General features: G+C 46.8%; 1 protein-coding gene across 1 annotated transcript in view; it reads right to left on the bottom strand.

Annotated features, from left to right (window-relative positions):
- PWP1 (PWP1 homolog, endonuclein) overlaps positions 1–18651 on the bottom strand; it is a 100660-nt gene that overhangs the window by 23270 nt on the left and 58739 nt on the right. Inside the window, exon 11 of the mRNA XM_082255447.1 lies at positions 3240–3351. Within this exon, the coding sequence (XP_082111573.1) occupies positions 3240–3351 (112 nt within the window). The remainder of the gene's footprint in view (positions 1–3239; positions 3352–18651) is intronic.

Below are 18651 nucleotides of genomic sequence, written 5' to 3'. Positions count from 1 at the left end.
ACATTTTTTTCCCTGCTCATCTTTTCTGTTTTCACTAGAGGAGAAGCGTTTTAACCTCAGGCAACGCAAGGAGTTCTTTACTGTTAGGACTACAAGATTGTGGAATTCTCTACCGCAAAAGGTAGTTTCTGCGGGGAGTATGGCTACTTTCAAAAGACTCTTGGACATACATCTCAAGGATTAGAACATTAAGGGGTATGAGAAATGTTTACGGCCACACACACCTACACAGGTTGAACTGGATGGACTATTATCTTTATTCAACCTCAACTATGTAACTATGTAACTAGTTTTGCATTTGGCTAGGGTCAGTCTAACTACTCGTAGCATGAGGCAATACCTGGACCCTATGGAGGTTGCACAGGCAGTCCAACTCATCCAGGATGGCATATCCATACATGCCATTGCTGGAAGGTTTGCTGTGTCTCCCAGCACAGTCTTAAGAGCATTGAGGAGATTCCAGGAGATAGGCAGTTACTCTAGGAGAGCTGGACAGGGCCATAGAAGGCCCTTAACCCATCATCAGGACCAGTATCTGCTCCTTTGTGCAAGGAAGAACAGGATGAGCACTGCCAGAGCCCTAAAGAATTACCCTCAGCAGACCACTGGTGTAGGTCTCTGACAAAACAATCAGAAACAGACTTTATGAGGGTGGTCTGAGGGCCTGACGTCCTTTAGTGGCCCTGTGCTAACTGCCCAGCACTATGGAGCTTGATTGGCATTTGCCAATGAACACCAGAATTGGCAGGTCTGCCAATGGTGCCCTGTGCTTTTCACAGATGAGAGCAGGTTCACCCTGTGCACATGTGACAGATGTGAAAGGGTCTGGAGAAGCCATGGAAAATGTTATGCTGCCTGTAACATTGTTCAGCATAACCGGTTTGGTGGTGGGTCAGTGATGGTCTGGGGAGGCATATCCACGGAGGGAGGCACAGACCTCTACAGGCTAGACAATGGCACCCTGACTGCTATTAGGTATTGGGATGAACTCCTTGGACCCATTGTCAGACCCTACACTGGTGCAGTGGGTCATCCTTGGTTCCTCCTGGTGCTCAAAAATACCCAGCCTCGTGTGGTGAGAGTATGCAGCCAGTTCCTGGAGGATGAAGGAATTGATACCAATGAATGGCCCCCACACTCTGGTGACCTAAATCCAATAGAACATCTCTAGGACATTAGGTTTCGGTCCATCCGTCACCGCCGCCAGGTTGCTCTTCAGTCTGTTCAGGAGCTCAATAATTCCCTGGTCCAGATCTGGGAGAAAATACCCCAGGACACTATCCATTGTCTCATTAGGAGCATGCCCCGATGTTGTCAGGCATTCATACAAGCACGTGGGGGCCATACAAACCACTGAGTACCATTTTGAGTTGCTGCAATGAAATTTCTTTAAGATGGACTAGCCTTCTGCATCATTTTTTCACTTTGATTTTTGTGGTGTCTGAATTCAGTACTCTACGGGCTGGTAATTTTTATTTCCATCAAACGATGTGGCCATATCAGTATATATATCCAGCATGGTATTTTTCCCCATTGAGATCTGATGTGTTTTCAAAGTGTTCCTTTAACTTTAACAGTTTATTTATATTGCAGCTCATGTAAAAGCCCACTGCTGTGTTGCAGAGTTGAGGGGCTAACCACTTAAAATCCAGAAGGTTTTACCCCCTTTATGACCTTGCCATTTAGCACTGCGCTATTTTAATTGGTAATTGCACGGTCATAAAACAGTGAACCTAAATTAAATTTATATTTTTTTCACACATATAGAGCTTTCTTTTGGTGGTACTTGATCACTGCTGGGTTTTTTAATTTTTAATATATAAATTAAAAAAAGACGGAAAATTGAGAAAAACATAATATTTTTTTCTTTCTCCTATAAAATATATCCAATAAAAAAAATTTTAATAAATCTAATTTCTTTATAAATTTGCACCAAAAGTTATTCTGCTACATGTCTTTGGTAAAAAAATCCCAGTAAGTGTAAATTGATTGGGTTGTGTGAAAGTTACAGCGTCTACAAACTAGGATATACAGTATATACTGGAAGTTTTTTGTTGTTTTTTTTATATCTATACGTAACGGCAGTGATCAGCAACTTCTAGTGGGACTGTGATAGTGCAGCGGGCAATCTGACACTTAAGGGCCATACACACTATAAGGTTTTCTGAAGACTTTTTCCTTCAGATTTACCTTTTCTATGTAGTACAAGGGCCTGCCAGATTGCATACAAATTGAAAGTGTTTAGGTTTGACCTCATATTATATGGTTTTGGTAGGTCTAAAGGAAAAAGTCTTCAGAAAATTATATAGTGTGTATGGCCCATAACACTGGGTGGGAACTGACTGACACTAATACAGTGATAATACTACACTGTTACTGTACTAATGACACTGGCTGGGAGGGTGTTAATATCTTGGGGTAATGAAGGGGTTGAAGGTGTGTGCCTAACAAGTGTTAATGTGTGTATTATGTGCTTTTTTTTTTTTTACTAAAAATCTTTTTGCTCCTTCTCCCTGCTTTGCTCTATTGTTTCTGGGTTGTACCATGCTTGCAAATGACAACCAAAGCCCATGTGTGGTATCCCCATGCACATTAGGAGTAGAAGAACTTATTTTGTTTGTGGTGAAGGGTCATGGTTATTGCAATTAATATACAGCTAAAATTAAAAACAAATACAAATGAAATCAGGAGATATCCATTAACATTTCCCAAAAAAAAAAAAAGTACAATTCACCTGGATACACTAAGATCAAGTTCACGCTGATGAAGCGCAGGTGCATCTGCATTTTTTGTGCGTTTTACCTGCAATCCTACAGACTTCTATTAGGTTACAAGTTTTTTCCACATTTTCAGAAAACGCACAACAGATGCAGCATGCAGGACTTTTGGTGGGCTTTTAAAAAACGCTGCAAAAAATGCGTTACCTAATAGAAGTCCATCAGGCCACAGCTAAAATCAGTAAATTGCAGCGCACCAGTATGAATCTGGTAAAAGATATGTACACACCAGTTGCACCAAAGTTGCTAATGAATTCCCCCACTAGCGGTCCCGCGAAGCAACGTACAGGTACGTCGTTTCGTGGGACAGAGCCGACCTGCCGCCATAAAACTATGATGGCTGGTCGGTAAGTGGTTAACAGACCTGGAGAGCAACATGATTTAGGAAATTCCAGTGTGCCAGACCTGCCCAAATATGGTGTATATGATGGCACTAAAGAACATGAAAAGAAAAATGCTTACTAAAAAGTTTCTGGGAGAAAAATGATTCCATGCCACTCTCTCGACCTCTCCGCTGAATCGCCACGTTCGATGGTTTTCCTGAGGACTTCTGCAGTCGTACAATATTACTGATCTGAGGAGTGAAGAACAGACAATACCACAAAATAAATAGTTTGCAATATTATTTACCCCATCAGAAGGCTTCATGTATACTAACACTTGCTGGACGTGGTCTTTTAGAGCTCATGAACACAGGACATTTTTTTTTCTCCCCTGGATGCCTTTGTTCCCGGAAGGAAAAAAGCAGCTTACAAAACGCACCTAAAGCCGCATTTTTGCATACACATTTAGGTACGTCAAGCATTTGGGTGTTCATTGATTCCATTGCATAGAATATTCATTTGTTCTGGCAATTACAATGAATAAATGCTCAAGCGCTTTAGGCATCCAATGTGTTTAGGAGCATTCAGTATTGCTTTTGCCAAAAAGCTTCGCTCTGTAAAATGTTTATGTGCGCATGGACACTAACAGAGGTGCATTTACAGGCTGAAAAAAACAGCAAATGTCCATAGAAGCGACATTTTTTTTCAGCCCTGTGTGCACAAGGCCTTGAATTTAAAGTGCTTCAGCTACACAGACTCACTGTAATATATCCACAACGGCAAATAAAGGATGTCAAATTAGTGCTACTTAACACCCAGCACTAGGACATAAATTAGGGTGTGCAAAGCTCACCTATTACTGACTGTAGTGTAGTGGAATGTCTCATAGACCCAAGGCATTCTGGAGAGCTAAAAATAGATGAGAGGTGGGTCTGATAGGAGGGTGCTGCACGTGCAAGACAATGGAGACATTTCATAGCACTTCTTCAAACCTAAACTTTAGATATAGTGCATAGGGTGATCAGCAATGGTGCCTGGAGCCGGCCATACACAAATTGGAATTCAGCTGGTTCAGCAGGGACCAGACAAATTTTAATCCAATCTATTGACTTCTAAACATCCATCCTGTCAGGTTTTTCCCGAACGATCAGTGCCGCCAGGTATAGCTGGCAATACTGATCATTGTGTTCCGACGGTGAGGAAGGATCCCTGCAGTCAGAACACAATAACTCAGTGGGAGCGATTCCCCCTCTCCATCCACCTTAAATGTGTGGATGGGGAATTGGTACATTTTTATTTATTCAATACAAAATTGAAAAAAAAAAAAAAAAAAATACATATATATGTATGGGCTTCCTTATATACTGTTGAGTATATGTAAATACTTGCATGTCCACAGCCAATGTTCAGTTTCATTTTAATTTGTCTAGACATTAAAAAATGTTCCCTCTATCTGGCTGCTTACAGGGAGTGTTTTTAGTGTTTAAAGCAGAACTTTATTAAAAAAAACAGAAAGAAAGAGCCCTTTAAAATATAAAACAATACCAGTTTTTGCTGCAACACTCACTTAAATTCTAGAGATGTTCCCCCAAAGTACTTTCCACTACTTGATGTCTTCAGTGTGATGGCCAGATTCATACAACCCCCTTCCCCAGAGCCCAGGTCAGCCGTTTTTGAACATGTCTAAGCTATCCCATCAGGAAGCTGTCAATGCCAATAGCCAAATCATAAACATAGGAGGCATTACCCGCCCAGCAGGCATGCACATGCAAGGTGTGTGTATACTTGCAGTTGCAGACGGGGTATGCCTCTGCTGCCTGTGATTAGCTGTCAGCTTTGACAGCTAGCAGATGGGATAGCTCAGGCAGGTTCAGAGTTGTGTCTGAACCCAATTGAGCTCATTACTGCTGGACAATGAAAGGAGAACCAGCACAGTATTAACCTAATTGTTCAGTCACTCTGCTTTCTCCTCCTAGCAGCATGCTTCTGGTCAGCATATGAAAAAATTTACACCTTGTGCTGCTGCTTCTTCTCATACTCCAATAATACTGATACGAATAGCTGCTAGATACTGACAGATAATGCCCGCCATCCACGAGTTCTGGATTCTTTTTTCACTACAGAATCCTTCTCATACTCCAGTCCAGCTGCACTGGTGACGGAAAGAGGCTGATATCAGGTCAGATTCAAGTGCCTACACTACTTACATTTAACAATGTATTGAGGACTATAGAGCTGCCTTCATTGTGTTTTGTATACCTGCCTAGAGTTCAGCTTGAAAAGCTCCATCACTCCCCTTGGCCAAGCTTGGTCTGGGGAAACTTGGAAGAAAACAGAAAAGGGTGCCTGGATAAGTTTTGTCAATTCCGCAGAAAATGAACTGGCTAGGGTGAATTTTCCCAACCGCTTTCATAGCACACCCCTCTCCTGAACATTTCTTTTTATCAAACTTGCATGTACTGCACACAGAAAGATTTTTGTGCTTATACTTGTTGGTAGCATAGGATCCATTTCTTACTTTAACATATCAGTTTGGTGCATTAAACAAATTCCCGCTTGCTGCATTGTTAGTGTGGTTTCCAGCAAAGCGCAACTACAGATGAATGGTAATGCATGTATAATGTGTGAATCATGCCTAAATTTGTCTAAGCTTTACTGCATCTAAAATGCAGGGATATGGGATGGCCCTAAGGGTGCAGTCACATTTACCAATGCACCCTGCTGACAATTACACATGAGAACCCCAGCCCCCAGGGGATTCCCACGATTAGCTGTGAGTAGGCAGCCCCACTGAAAGCAATGTAATGCTGCCAGCTAATTGCACCCACTCATATGTAATCTCTCATACTGTGATCACATGCAATCACAGCATGAGATCGTTCTAGGACACAGGCAAGGGTTTATTAATTAAAATAAAAAAAACGAATAAAAACTCAACATGAAAATTCCACAACAATACAAGTTTAGAGTAAGTGGGATTTTGAGCACTGAGCGCAAAAATCAAACTAGAGAGTGTGCGCTACGCATTTCAGATCCAACACCTCTGTGCTCCATGTGACAGGGGACAGAGCACAGCCTGATTTATTACGCCATTCATCGAGAAATTAAGTTCACATTCCACCAAGAGACAGGCTGTACTAGATAATATTCTAACAACAACAGCACGAGCCCATCTGCTGCCGAGGTAGACGAGGTCCCAGGCGAGTGGTGGTTCACGCTGTCAGCGCACTCGGTGACAGAGAAGTCACATCCTGAAAATTGCATTCAAGGTCCATCCAGCACAATTAACAGATGGCTTGGGCTATTTATGGATCCTATCGTTGTATTGATAGCAATTTTGCCTTTGGTTATCATTGAAAAATGGATGCGTTTCCAAAGATGAAATAAATATGCACTAAAGTGGAATTTACAGAGACAGCTCAACACAAACGGACGTTCATTTTAAAGTTCACCCAAATATAGATGGTGTTAAGGTGAACATGCAGCAATTTGGGTTTCATTTTGTATCAATGTTGAGAACACTCTAAGGGGCCATTTACATGGATGCATTCTATTAATGCACTGCAAAACAAGCATTTTACCACAACGCACAATAAGGGGTGTACTGCAGTGCAATGTATTGCCATTCAATTTAAAGAGCACTCCCAACACACAGTGCCATGTGTTGTAATGCACCACCGCTCACAGATGTGAATGATCTGTGCACTGCGTTAAAGTGTGGCACGCAGCATTGTTGAATAGGCTTCTTAACGCAATGCACATAAAATGCAATAATGCGCATGTGTTGTGTAAGAGGGCACTAATAATTCACATACATCTGTCTCCGTCTTGCTCCAGGTATTTAAAATGTATCTAAACCCAAAACTATTCTTTATTAGCAAGCATCAAACCCCTTGCTCCGTGCCCAGTGTGTCCTCGACCTGCCCCAGCCTGTGACTGAACAGTGTAAGGAGAAGCAGCACAGTGATGAGCCCACCCTGTCACTGTGACTTCTGCTCCTGTCAGCATGCTTATTGTCAGTAGATGAACTTATTGGCTTCATGTGCTGTTTCCTCCTCCTACACTCCAGCACTACTCTACAGGATCTGTAAGATTAATTACAGGTCAAAATCAGGTACTTGCATTGCTGGCATTTAATAAATACGGTTAATGACTATTAATAATGACAACACCGCATTATTTTGGGTCTTTTATATATGTCAGAGTTCAGCTTTAAAAGAGACGTATGGCCAAAGTTTTTTGGCCATACTTGTCTCATGGGTCACCGGAGTCAATTTTCCTTTGTGATTCCCTAGGAATAGAGAGTGGTTTTCCTCCATCAGAAGGTTTGAGATGTACCGAAATAAGGACACTGTGCTGTGGTGAATCTACCTTAATTCTTTCTATATAGTTAATATTTCACATGGGAGAATTTATTTTGCGTAAGAATAATGCATGGATATATGCTGTTGGAGACACGAACAACTGAAATTGATTGAAATGAATGGAATAATGTGATTTTTGACTTTCCGTAAAATCAATTTCTCTGATGTTCATTGACGAACACAGCTCCTGTCATTCTTGACCATTGGGTTATACTGCCCCCCTACAGGAGTAGGACACTAGGCAGAAAAAACTTCTGGCTACACCCATGGGCAGTGGGTATACTCTCTCTTCCTGCTATAGTCACTCAGTTTTGTTACAGTGTCAGGAGAATTATAACTCCACAGAAGGGTGGGTGATGCGTCTTTCAATGAACATCAGAGAAATGGATTTTACGGTAAGTCAAAAAAAAAATGGATTTTTGTAAGAACTTACCGTAAAATCCTTTTCTCTTAAGCTCATTGACAGACGTAGTCTTCTTGATTCTCAAGAGCTGGGTTATGTTGTCTCCGCAGGAGTAGGACTAGGCAGAAAGACAAAACGTTCTGGCTCCACCTTAGGGGCAGTCCCTGAGGGTATATCCTCCCTCTCTCTGCTACAGGGAATCAGTTCTGTTTAAAGCAGTACAGAGAATTTAACCCAACCCAACTCAATGATAGAGGGGCGGGTACTACGTCTGTCAATGAGCTTAAGAGAAAAGGATTTTACGGTAAGTTCTTACAAAAATCCATTTTTCTCTATCGCTCATTGACAGACGTAGTCTTCTTGATTCTCAAGAGCTGGGACATCCAGAAGCAGTGCCACAAATGAGGGGTGGGATTGACAAAATCAAATCCAATCTAGAAGGCCCAACCGGTGCCAAACTAGAAGTTTTAAAGGCTCATTATAAACAAAGAATGAGACTAAAGAAAAAAATTTTCCAACGGAAAAAAAAAACCCTCGAGGTAGACCACTGGTCTCCTCAAATTGCGGCCTGCAAAACCTTGCGGCCAAATGAGGCATCAGAAGATGCCATTACATCAACTTTATAATGTTTAGAAAAGGTATGCACCGACGACCAGGTAGCCGCCTTGCACACCTGGACCACTGACGCCTGATGGCGAAAGGCCCAAGACGCACTAAGTGCCCGAGTGGAGTGCGCCTTAACAGGGAACGGGGGCTCCCGACCCTTAATAGAATAAGCCTGGACTACCGTCTGTCTGATCCATCTGGAAATGGTCGCGGCAGATGCAGGCAACCCCTTTTTGGGTCCATCTGGGATCACAAAAAGTGAATCCGTCTTGCGAAACGAGTCTGTCGTTTTCAAGTATACCCTGATCGCCCGGACCACATCCAAGGAGTGTAAAGCAAACTCCCGAGGATGACTGGGCTTAGGACACAGGGAAGGTAATACAATTTCTTCATTTAGATGAAATTCTGAAACCACTTTTGGTAGGAAGGATGGATTCGGACGAAGAACCACCTTATCTCTATGAACCACCAGATATGGTGAACGACAAGATAATGCGGCCAGTTCTGACACCCTGCGTGCAGAAGTAATAGCCACCAAGAAGGCCACCTTCTGGGACAACGTGGGTAGAGGAATCTCCCTAATATCTTCAAAGGGAGGTTTCTGAAGAACCGACAACACTAAATTAAGATCCCAGGGGGGTAACGGCGCGTGCACTGGCGGAGCCAGATGTCGCACCCCCTGGATGAAATTCCGCACCAAGGAATGAGTAGCCAAAGGCTTCTGAAAGAAGATGGCTAATGCCGAGACCTGACCCTTGATAGTACTCAAGGCCAGTTTCTGCTCAACCCCCTGTTGCAGAAAAGCCAATATTCGACTAATCGAATAAGACCGAGGACGGAACCCCAAAGGTTCACACCATGCAATGTAGGACTTCCATGTGCGATGATAGATCTTTCTGGAAGTCGCTTTCCTTGCTTCAACTAGAGTAGGAATAACTGAAGCTGACAAACCTTTGTCCTTCAGCACCTGGGTCTCAATAGCCAGGCCGTTAAAGCCAGCGATCGTAAAGCAGGATGGAAGATCGGTCCCTGAGACAGTAGATCCTCCCTGAGAGGAAGTCTCCACGGGACGTCCGCCACCAGTCTGACCATGTCGGCGTACCAAGCTCGACGAGGCCAGTCCGGAGCTACCAGGATTACTGGGATTCCTTCCTCCTCTATCCTGCGTAGAAGTCTTGGCAGTAACGCGAGAGGAGGGAAGGCATATATTAGCTGGTATTGCCCCCACGGGGCGATCAGTGCGTCTGCGGTTTCTGCTAGAGGATCGCGGGAGCGAGCCACGAATCTCTGAACTTTCCTGTTGAATCGTGAAGCCAACAGATCCACATCCGGGGTGCCCCACCGTAGGCACAACTGGTGGAAAACGTCTGGATGGAGGGACCATTCCCCCTGATCCAGGGTCTGACGGCTGAGATAATCTGCCTGCCAATTCTCCACCCCCGGAATGAACACCGCAGAGATTGCTGGAACAAATCGTTCCGCCCAGCGAAGAATGCAAGCCACTTCTTTGGCGGCTCGGACACTCTTGGTGCCCCCCTGGTGATTGACATAAGCCACGGCCGTGGCATTGTCCGACTGGATCCGAACCGGGCTGCCCCGGAGCTGCTCGGTCCAGTGAATCAGACAAAGTCTGATCGCTCTCAGTTCCAATACATTTATCGGTAACCTGGATTCTTCCGGGGACCAAAGTCCCTGGGCAGATAACTGACCAAGAATTCCTCCCCATCCGGATAGACTGGCATCCGTGGTCACTATCGTCCAATATATTGGCAGAAATGACTTTCCCTGGCTGAGCATTGGAGACCGAAGCCACCAAACCAGAGACTCTCTGGTCTGTTTGCTCAATCGTATCTGATTGTCCAGGGATTCCGGATTCCGATTCCATCTGAGAAGAATCTCTTGCTGAAGAATTCGGGTATGGGACTGGGCAAATGGGACTGCTTCGAATGAAGCCACCATCAACCCCAGAACCCTCATGCAAGTCCGAAGGGAAGACCAGCTGTTGGACAGTAACAACTGGACTGCTGATTGAATCTTTCGGAGTTTCCCTACCGGAAGAAAAACTCTTGTCCTGACTGTGTCTAGAATTAGACCCAGATATTCGAGCCTCTGGGTGGGAACCAGAAATGACTTTTGCTGGTTCACCAGCCACCCGAATTCCTGTAAAGAAATCATAGTAATTTCTATGTTTTGTAGCAAGGTCTGAGGAGACTCTGCATGAAGCAGAAGATCGTCTAGGTAACCTAGAATCGATATACCTCTTTGGCGCAGAAGTGCCAACATTGGGGCCAACACCTTTGTGAAGACCCGCGGAGCCGTGGCGAGACCGAAAGGTAACGCCACAAACTGATAGTGGTTCTCCTCTACGGAAAAGCGTAGAAAACGCTGATGTCCTGCGAAAATGGGAATGTGAAGATAGGCGTCCTTGATGTCTATGGACGCTAGGACATCCCCTGGATGCAGGAAGGCTGCTACCGTGCGAATGGACTCCATTCTGAATCTTCTTATGTTGACGAAAGAATTGAGTGCTCTTAAGTCCAGAATTGGACGCACTTTGCCCTCTTTCCTGGGTATTGTAAACAGGTTTGAATAAAACCCTTGAAACCGTTCTGTCCAAGGAACGTGGACTACCACTCCTTGCTGTAGTAAATCTGTGACTGCTCTCCGCAGATCTTCTAAACGATCTGCGGATAGACGGATATTGGAAGGGAAGAATCGCGCCGGTGGGAGAGATCGAAACTCGATCTTGTACCCTGACCTTATGACTTCGCAAACCCATTTGTCCGGGATTCTGGAAAGCCATGGATCCGGGAACCGGCGAAGACGTCCCCCCACCCCAGTTATGGGTGGGGGCGCACCTTCAGGCTTTGGATGGTTTATCTTCAGGTCTGGAGGGGGCGGGCTTTTGCTTGCCCGACCAACGACCCCTGACGCCTCCTGCAGGAGCTTTGGAGGACGAAAAAACCTCTTGTGAGCAGAAAAAGAAGGCCCTCGTCTTTGACGAGTTCCTCTACCTTTAAAATTTTGCGGTAAAAAGGTGCTTTTTCCACCGGTGAGATCCTTAATGATCTCATCTAAGTTGGCTCCAAATAGACGCTCTCCTGAAAAGGGGAATTAGCCAATGCTTTTTTGGAACCTTGGTCGGCTAACCAACCTTTTAGCCACAGTGTACGCCTGAGAACCACTGCTGAGACTGATGCTCGCGCCATTAATGGAGTGGCGTCTAACGCCGCATCACATACAAACTGTAACCCCTGTATCATTTGTTCCAACAAATCTGATACCGCCTGAGGGACTTCTTCTAAGTCCCGGCGTAACCACTTGGTCCATTCAGTTACAGCCTGCGAAACCAGACCAATAGCAATTATTGGTCTGAAAGCTGATCCAATCAAGGAAAACATGGTGCGAGACATAGCTTCTATCTTGCGATCCACTGGATCTTTAAAAGACGGAGCGTCTTCTAAAGGAATAACCGTGGCTTTATTCAATCTAGCAATAGGTGAATCCACCACAGGTGGTTCTGTCCATCTCTTAATAAGGGTTTCCTCAAACGGATAACGCCTGTCAATGCGTTTAGAAATATTAAAAGTGCGTTTTGGCAGACGCCATTCTTCTTCGATTGGATTGCCAAAACATTTGGGCAATGGAAAAACCTTCGCCACTTTGATGCGTTTTTTAGTCCCAAAAGGGATCTCAGTTTCAGCTATTTCTGATGGAATACCCTGTAACCTTAAAGTCTCTTGAACAGATACAATGAGTGCGTTTACCAACGCTTCCTCTCGGGCTATGGCGGATGCCGAAACATCCTCCTCACTGTCTGAAGAGACAGGACCCGAGACACCAATACCAGATGAAGTACCTGCAACTGCAGAAATAGGCTCAGAGTCTGAATCCGAGGTTTCAGATAATAAGGGGTTAGGCGGGGGTCGCTTTCTTGCGCCCTGTCCCTGACAAGCCACTTCCACCCGGGACACAAAAGTTTCCATAATAGCTGACAAAGATTCAATTGTCAATGGGGTGCTGGAGGATCCCGCAGACCCCTCGAGGGGATCCGGAGGAGATACATGAGTGGCAGGGTCCATGTTAATACAGGACACCTTTGCCAGCAAAACAAAAAAACTTTTTCTTTTTTTTTTTTTTTTTTTTTGTGTGTCTCCCCCTAGCGCAATAGCGCCCCTCAGAGTACCTGCTTCTCGATCCCAGAGAGAGAGAGAGAGGGACCCCCAAGGCTCACCAACCGATGCAGTGCAGTTTCCAACAAACTGCAGTCAGCGTCTGTCTTACACAGACTGGAAGGAGCTGTTTGCTTTTTCCCGGGCAGAAGGCGTGGCTCCGCCCCCTGTGTACGCCTTCCGGCGTTCCCAGCCCTCCACGAGGTAGCTGGGCTCACAAAACATGGCCGCCCCCATAGAAGAGACATAAGACTCCAAAAACATGGCGGCCGGCGTGACCTGAGGACATACATGCATTCGGTCTACGGCAAAATGGCGGCGGACCGCCGATATCGTCTTCCCAGCACATCCACCTGCACTCTGCTAAGAGGTAACATATGGATCTACAGAGATACACTGCACATAAGGTAGGATTATACCCCCTATGTCTGCTGTAATGTTACAGTCTGCTGGGTAGAGTGTTAGCTCTTGAACCAAGTCCACTTCCCACAAACACATGTTGTATTACAAGGGGGACTTGTAAGTATCAGATATATACTGACCATATATGGAGGGGCCCATAATATATACTGCCTCATAATGAGGAAAAAAGGGAACGTTTACTCACCATACCGAACCGACAGGCACCCTCTCTTCACAATACCCTCTCCACCGGGGTCGGGGTTTGTGGACGCCTCGACTCTCTGGTACCTGGCGTCCAAGCGAGACTTTTAACTCGCAAAGTCAGTCCCTTTACTGGGACTCCGTCGCGGCCGACCCAGCGCACTGGTCTGCACGCGCTCGTAGGCAGAAACCGGGGTGACCACTGGATCACAACATCCAGCCCGTCGCCCGGCCCCGCATACTTACTTGAATATGTCGCGGCCGACCAAGCGCAATGCCATGGTCTGCGCGCGCTCGTAGGCCGGCTGGGGTGACCACAAGTGTCGCCCAGTCCGCCATTTTTGCTTGAAGATCTCACAGGAAAAAACACTGGAGAAAACTACCTAAAAAATGTCTTTTTCTTAAAGAAAAAAAGTCTTGCCAGGACCAAAAGATCCCAGCAAGGAACTTAGGTCCTTACTCCTGACTAGACAGAAAAAAACTGATTCCCTGTAGCAGAGAGAGGGAGGATATACCCTCAGGGACTGCCCCTAAGGTGGAGCCAGAACGTTTTGTCTTTCTGCCTAGTCCTACTCCTGCGGAGACAACATAACCCAGCTCTTGAGAATCAAGAAGACTACGTCTGTCAATGAGCGATAGAGAAACATTTTCTCTTCCTTTCATTGACAGACACAGCTCCTGTCTTTCTTGACCATTGGGACATCCCAAAGCAGTGTTAAACGTGAGGAGTGTGAATCAGCAATAAATTCCCAAGGCTAAACAGTAGCCAACCAGGCGACAGGGGCTCAACCAAAACAACTGGAGCTCACCTGAAAAAAAAACCATACACCCTCAAAGAGGATCAGGTCTTCTCAACAGCAGCCTGCAAAACCTTGCAGCCAAAGGAAGCATCCGCAGATGCCAACACATTGACTTAAAACTTTGTAAAAGTGTGCATCCCCAACCAGGTGGCCACCTTGCAAACCTGCATCACTGACGCCCGATGACAGAAGGCCCAGGAGGCACTAAGCACCCTGGTAGAGTTCACCTTGACAAGGAAAAGAGGAACCTGACCCCTGATGGAAAAGACCAGAACCACCGTCTGTCTGATCCATCTGGAAATGGACAACCGTTTGCAAGGTCCATCCTTGAGCACAAATAGAGTCTGACTTCCTGAAACACTCTGTAGCTGCCAGGTACACCCGAATTGTCCGGACCATGTCCAAGGCATGCAATGCAATTTCCTTCAGATTTGTAGGACTGGGACACAGACAAGGCAACACAATGTCTTCATTCAAATGAAAGTCAGAGACCACCTTAGTAAGGAATGACGGACAGGCACGATGCACCACCTTATCCTTGTAAATCACCAAATAAGGAGAGCGACAGGATAACGCCATCAGTTCCAACACCCTGCGCGTAGAAGCGATAGCCCCAAAAAGGCCACCTTCTGGGACGGCTTAAGCAGGGGAATCTCCCGAATATTTTCAAAAGGAGGCTTCTGTAGAGCACAAAGCACCAAATTAAGATCCCAAGGGGGCAACGGAGCCCGCACTGGAGTAACCAAATGTAGGACACCCTGAAGAAAGGTACACATCAGGGAGTGTGTGGCCAAAGGTCGTTGAAAAAAAGACCGCCAAGGCTGAGACCTGGCCCTTGATGGTAGTCAAGGCCAAATTCTCTTCAACCCCCCCCCCCATTGAAGGAAGGTTAAGATACAAGCCATCGAGAAGGAACTCCAAGAGACACGTACCACGCAATATACGTCTTCCATGTACGATGGTAGATCTTCCTATAGGTAGATTTCCTAGCTTTTAACAATGTAGGAATCATAGACTCAGACAAACCTCTATCCTTTAGCACCTAGCGTTCAACAGTCAAGCCATTAAAGCCAGCGACTGTAAAGCAGGAAGGAAGATTGGTCCTTGGGACAGCAGATCCTCCCTGAGAGGAAGCTTCCAAGGAACTTCGGCGTCAAGCCACACTAGATCAACGTACCAGGCCCGGCGAGGCCAGTTCGATGCTACTATGATGACCGGAATCCCTTCGGTCTTGATCCTGTGTAGGAGTCTGGGCAGAAGCTTGAGAGGAGGGAAGACGCAGATCAGAAGATACTGACTCCACTGGGCCACCAGCACGTCTGTGGCATCTGCCAGAGGATCCCTTGACCGAGTCACAAACCTCTGGCACCTTTCTGTTGAGCAGAGACGCCAACAGGTCCACCTCGGGGATGCCCACTGGAGACCATATCAAATACCCAAAAAAGAGAATAGGCACCAAGAAGTTTAGTGACAGTTCTTATGTGGCAACAATATGCCTATAGCTGCAAGATGGGATCATCCTCAGGAGCAAGGATGCTGGGAAAAGTCACAACAAATACAAATCTCAGAAAAGCGCTTAGGACTGTGGTCAATAAATACACTGGTGCTGTTACATAACTTCCAAGAAATTACAGTTTATTAGCATAAAGGAAGGGAAAAATTGGGGATCAGTCAAATAAAATGCCATGTACAGTCCCCTTTACTAACCCTGAAAAGGAGGCTGACTATCCAGGCCAATGGATGGAGCCAAGTTGGAGCCATTCCTGTGGCTGTCAGGGAGCCAGATGTGGTGCTCGAGGGGCTGAAGAGAAGAAATTGTTAGCCGCTCCTGATGTGCTATGCCCAGGGGCTATAAACCGATGGACCAACCAGCTACAAGTCCTGTCTTCCTAATTTAATATTGCTGCAAGCCAAGACAGCTTTTAGCTGGTGAAATCATTCAAAGCTTCTACATCCGGCTTTCATCACCATCATACGCCGCTGGTTCCCCTCCTTACCTTCCTGCCTAGCTCAGGCACATAGTGCCTCCAGTGGCTGACAGCGGATTCCCTTAACATCTCTTTAAACCATCGCCGGGACTAACGGCACATGGTGCCTTCAGTGGCAGACTGCGGTCTCCCTTACACCATCGCCGGGACAATCGGCACACAGTGCCACACTACTGCCCCATACAGACCCTGTAACCGATCTGGGGACAGGAGAAGGGTGGAATGAAAAAACCTTGATGGGGGAAAAAAGAGCGAAACTCGATCTTGTAGCCGGACCGAATGACCTTGTGGACCCACTTGTCTTGCACCAGGGAAGTCCATGGGTCCGGAAACCAGCGAAGACGTCCCCCTACCCCCGATATGGGTGAGGGCACACCTTCATGCCGAAGGAGCCTTGTCGGCGGATCTGGAGAAGCCCACTTTCAGCTTGTCAGACCAGGTTCGTTTGGATCCGCCAGAGGCGGCCCTGAAAGGCTTCAAGCCCTTGTCAGTCGACCGTGAGGGACGAAAAAAACTTTATGAGACCTGTGAGACCTTTAATAATGTCATCCAGGGTAGCTCCAGACAGGCGATCTCCTTGAAAGGGAAGATCAGTCAAGGCCTTTTTAGAAGTCAGGTCTGCTGACCAGCATTTGAGCCAAAAGACACGCCGAAGGACCACCGCCAAAATGGAGAGGCGAGCCATCAGGGGAGTAGCGTCCAAAGATGCATCACAGAGGAACTGCAGCCCCTGAACCAGCTGGTCTGCCAGCTCAGCAAAGGCAGGAGGGAGCAGTTCTCCCCCCAGGTCACGGAGTAGGAGCTTAGCCCACTTGAACCAGCTAAGGTGTCTATAATGAAGGCCACAGCCTCCGCCTTCTGGTCAGCCGGATCCTTAAAGGCCGGGGACTCTTCCACCGGAATCATGGTTGCCTTGTTTAATCTGGAAACCACAGGGTCCACCACTGGTGGCACAGTCCACTTCTTAAGGAGGGACACCTCATAGGGGTAATGCCTAGTAATGTGCTTAGGAACCCTACAGAGATGCTTTGGTCGTCTCCACTCTATTGCGACTATTCCGCCAAAATAGGCGGGGAAAGGAACCACCTTTGCCGCTCTGGATGGCTTGTGAGTGCCAAAGGGTACCTGCGCCTCCGTCGCAGCTTCAGCTGTGTACTCCATCTTTAGGGTCTCATGCACATATACAATCAGTGCATCTACCAGCGCCTTTTCGTGTGCGGACGTAGACGTGGAGGAATCATCCTATCAGAGAATTCAAGGCGCGTGGTCGCAGACCCAGACCCAGCAGGGTGACCCGTGTCCGCGACGGCCGAATCAGATTCAGGATCTGAGAAGACAGATGAGGCAGGGGAAGGTGGGGGGGGGGGGCACTTTTTGCTAGCCCGTTGCCCGTAAGCCGTCTCCACCTGGGACACAAGGGACTCCAGGACCGCCGTCAGTGCATGGATGGATGGTTGGGACCCGAAGGGCCCCACAGCCTCAGAGAGGGGATCAGGTGGGGAAACATGCTCCAGGACTCCATGAGTCATCAGGAGGACCCCACAAAAGAGTGTAACACACTAAGGGACAACACCCCCACCGCGCTGGTAACACCACCAGGTCGCCAAGCACAAGGCACAGAGCGATCCTCAGCAGAAAGGGAGAGGACTCCACCAGACTCACCACCTGCCGACACAGGCACCTGCAATCACGAGGAGAATCTGCTGTCCACGGGGCTCCACTGTCATGGCCACCGCTATTTGCAATGCAAACCACAAGAAAATGCCGTCAGACTACACTAACATGGCCACCATGTATAGGAATACACAAGGCTACAACAAAATGGCAGCGTCACGAGGCCTACAGGGACCCAGAAATAGGGAGACCAGGCCTCAGGACAAATCCAGGCAGGACAGGGGACCTGGCAGGAGCCCCCACCAGGTACAACTCTCCCTGCCAGTCGATCGTCCGGTCGCCGGCGGCGCACCCCCCTTGCCCCCATCGCCAGTTAGCGCCCAGCCCCCACCCCAGGAAAGTGTTCAGACCACCCCAAAAACTACATCCCCAGCGTATGTGGAGGGGGGTGGGGGTGCAGGATTAGGAACTTGGCAAGAGAGGGTGCTTGTGGGAAGGAGGGGAACCCGGGAGGGGGGGGGGGTTTCGGACCGTCCCAAGGAGGGGCCCATGTTCACACCAAAACCCTCCAGGAGTAAAAAAAAAAAAAAAAAAAAAATTAAAAAAAGGAAAGACACACGATAATGATAATAATTATTACAGGTGTATATAGATACACAGTCCATGGGATAAAGTCTATGTAGAGATGGATGGCTGGGTGGCCGTCCGCTCTATCAGAGCTAGGAGGGGACTCTGTGCATTGTAGACGATAAAAGATAGGGAGAACAGTGCAGCACCACCTGAGTGTAGGAATTAAAACAATCCTTTATTGGCATAAAAGGTAATGCAATCACATGAGTGATAGGAAAGCAGGCTTTACAGTAAGTCATCCGATCCGCTGCAGGGGGGGCAGGAGAGGTGTAGACAGCCCTGGTTCATAGTTACATAGTTACATAGTAGGTGAGGTTGAATAAAGACAATAGTCCATCCAGTTCAACCTGTGTAAGTGTGTGTGGCTGTAA

This window comes from Pelophylax lessonae, assembly GCF_965119305.1.
Source record: "Pelophylax lessonae genome assembly, chromosome: 4".
Lineage (NCBI taxonomy): Eukaryota > Metazoa > Chordata > Amphibia > Anura > Ranidae > Pelophylax > Pelophylax lessonae.
The sequence above is the reverse complement of the archived record's forward strand: the minus strand, read 5'-3'. Positions and strand labels throughout refer to the sequence as shown.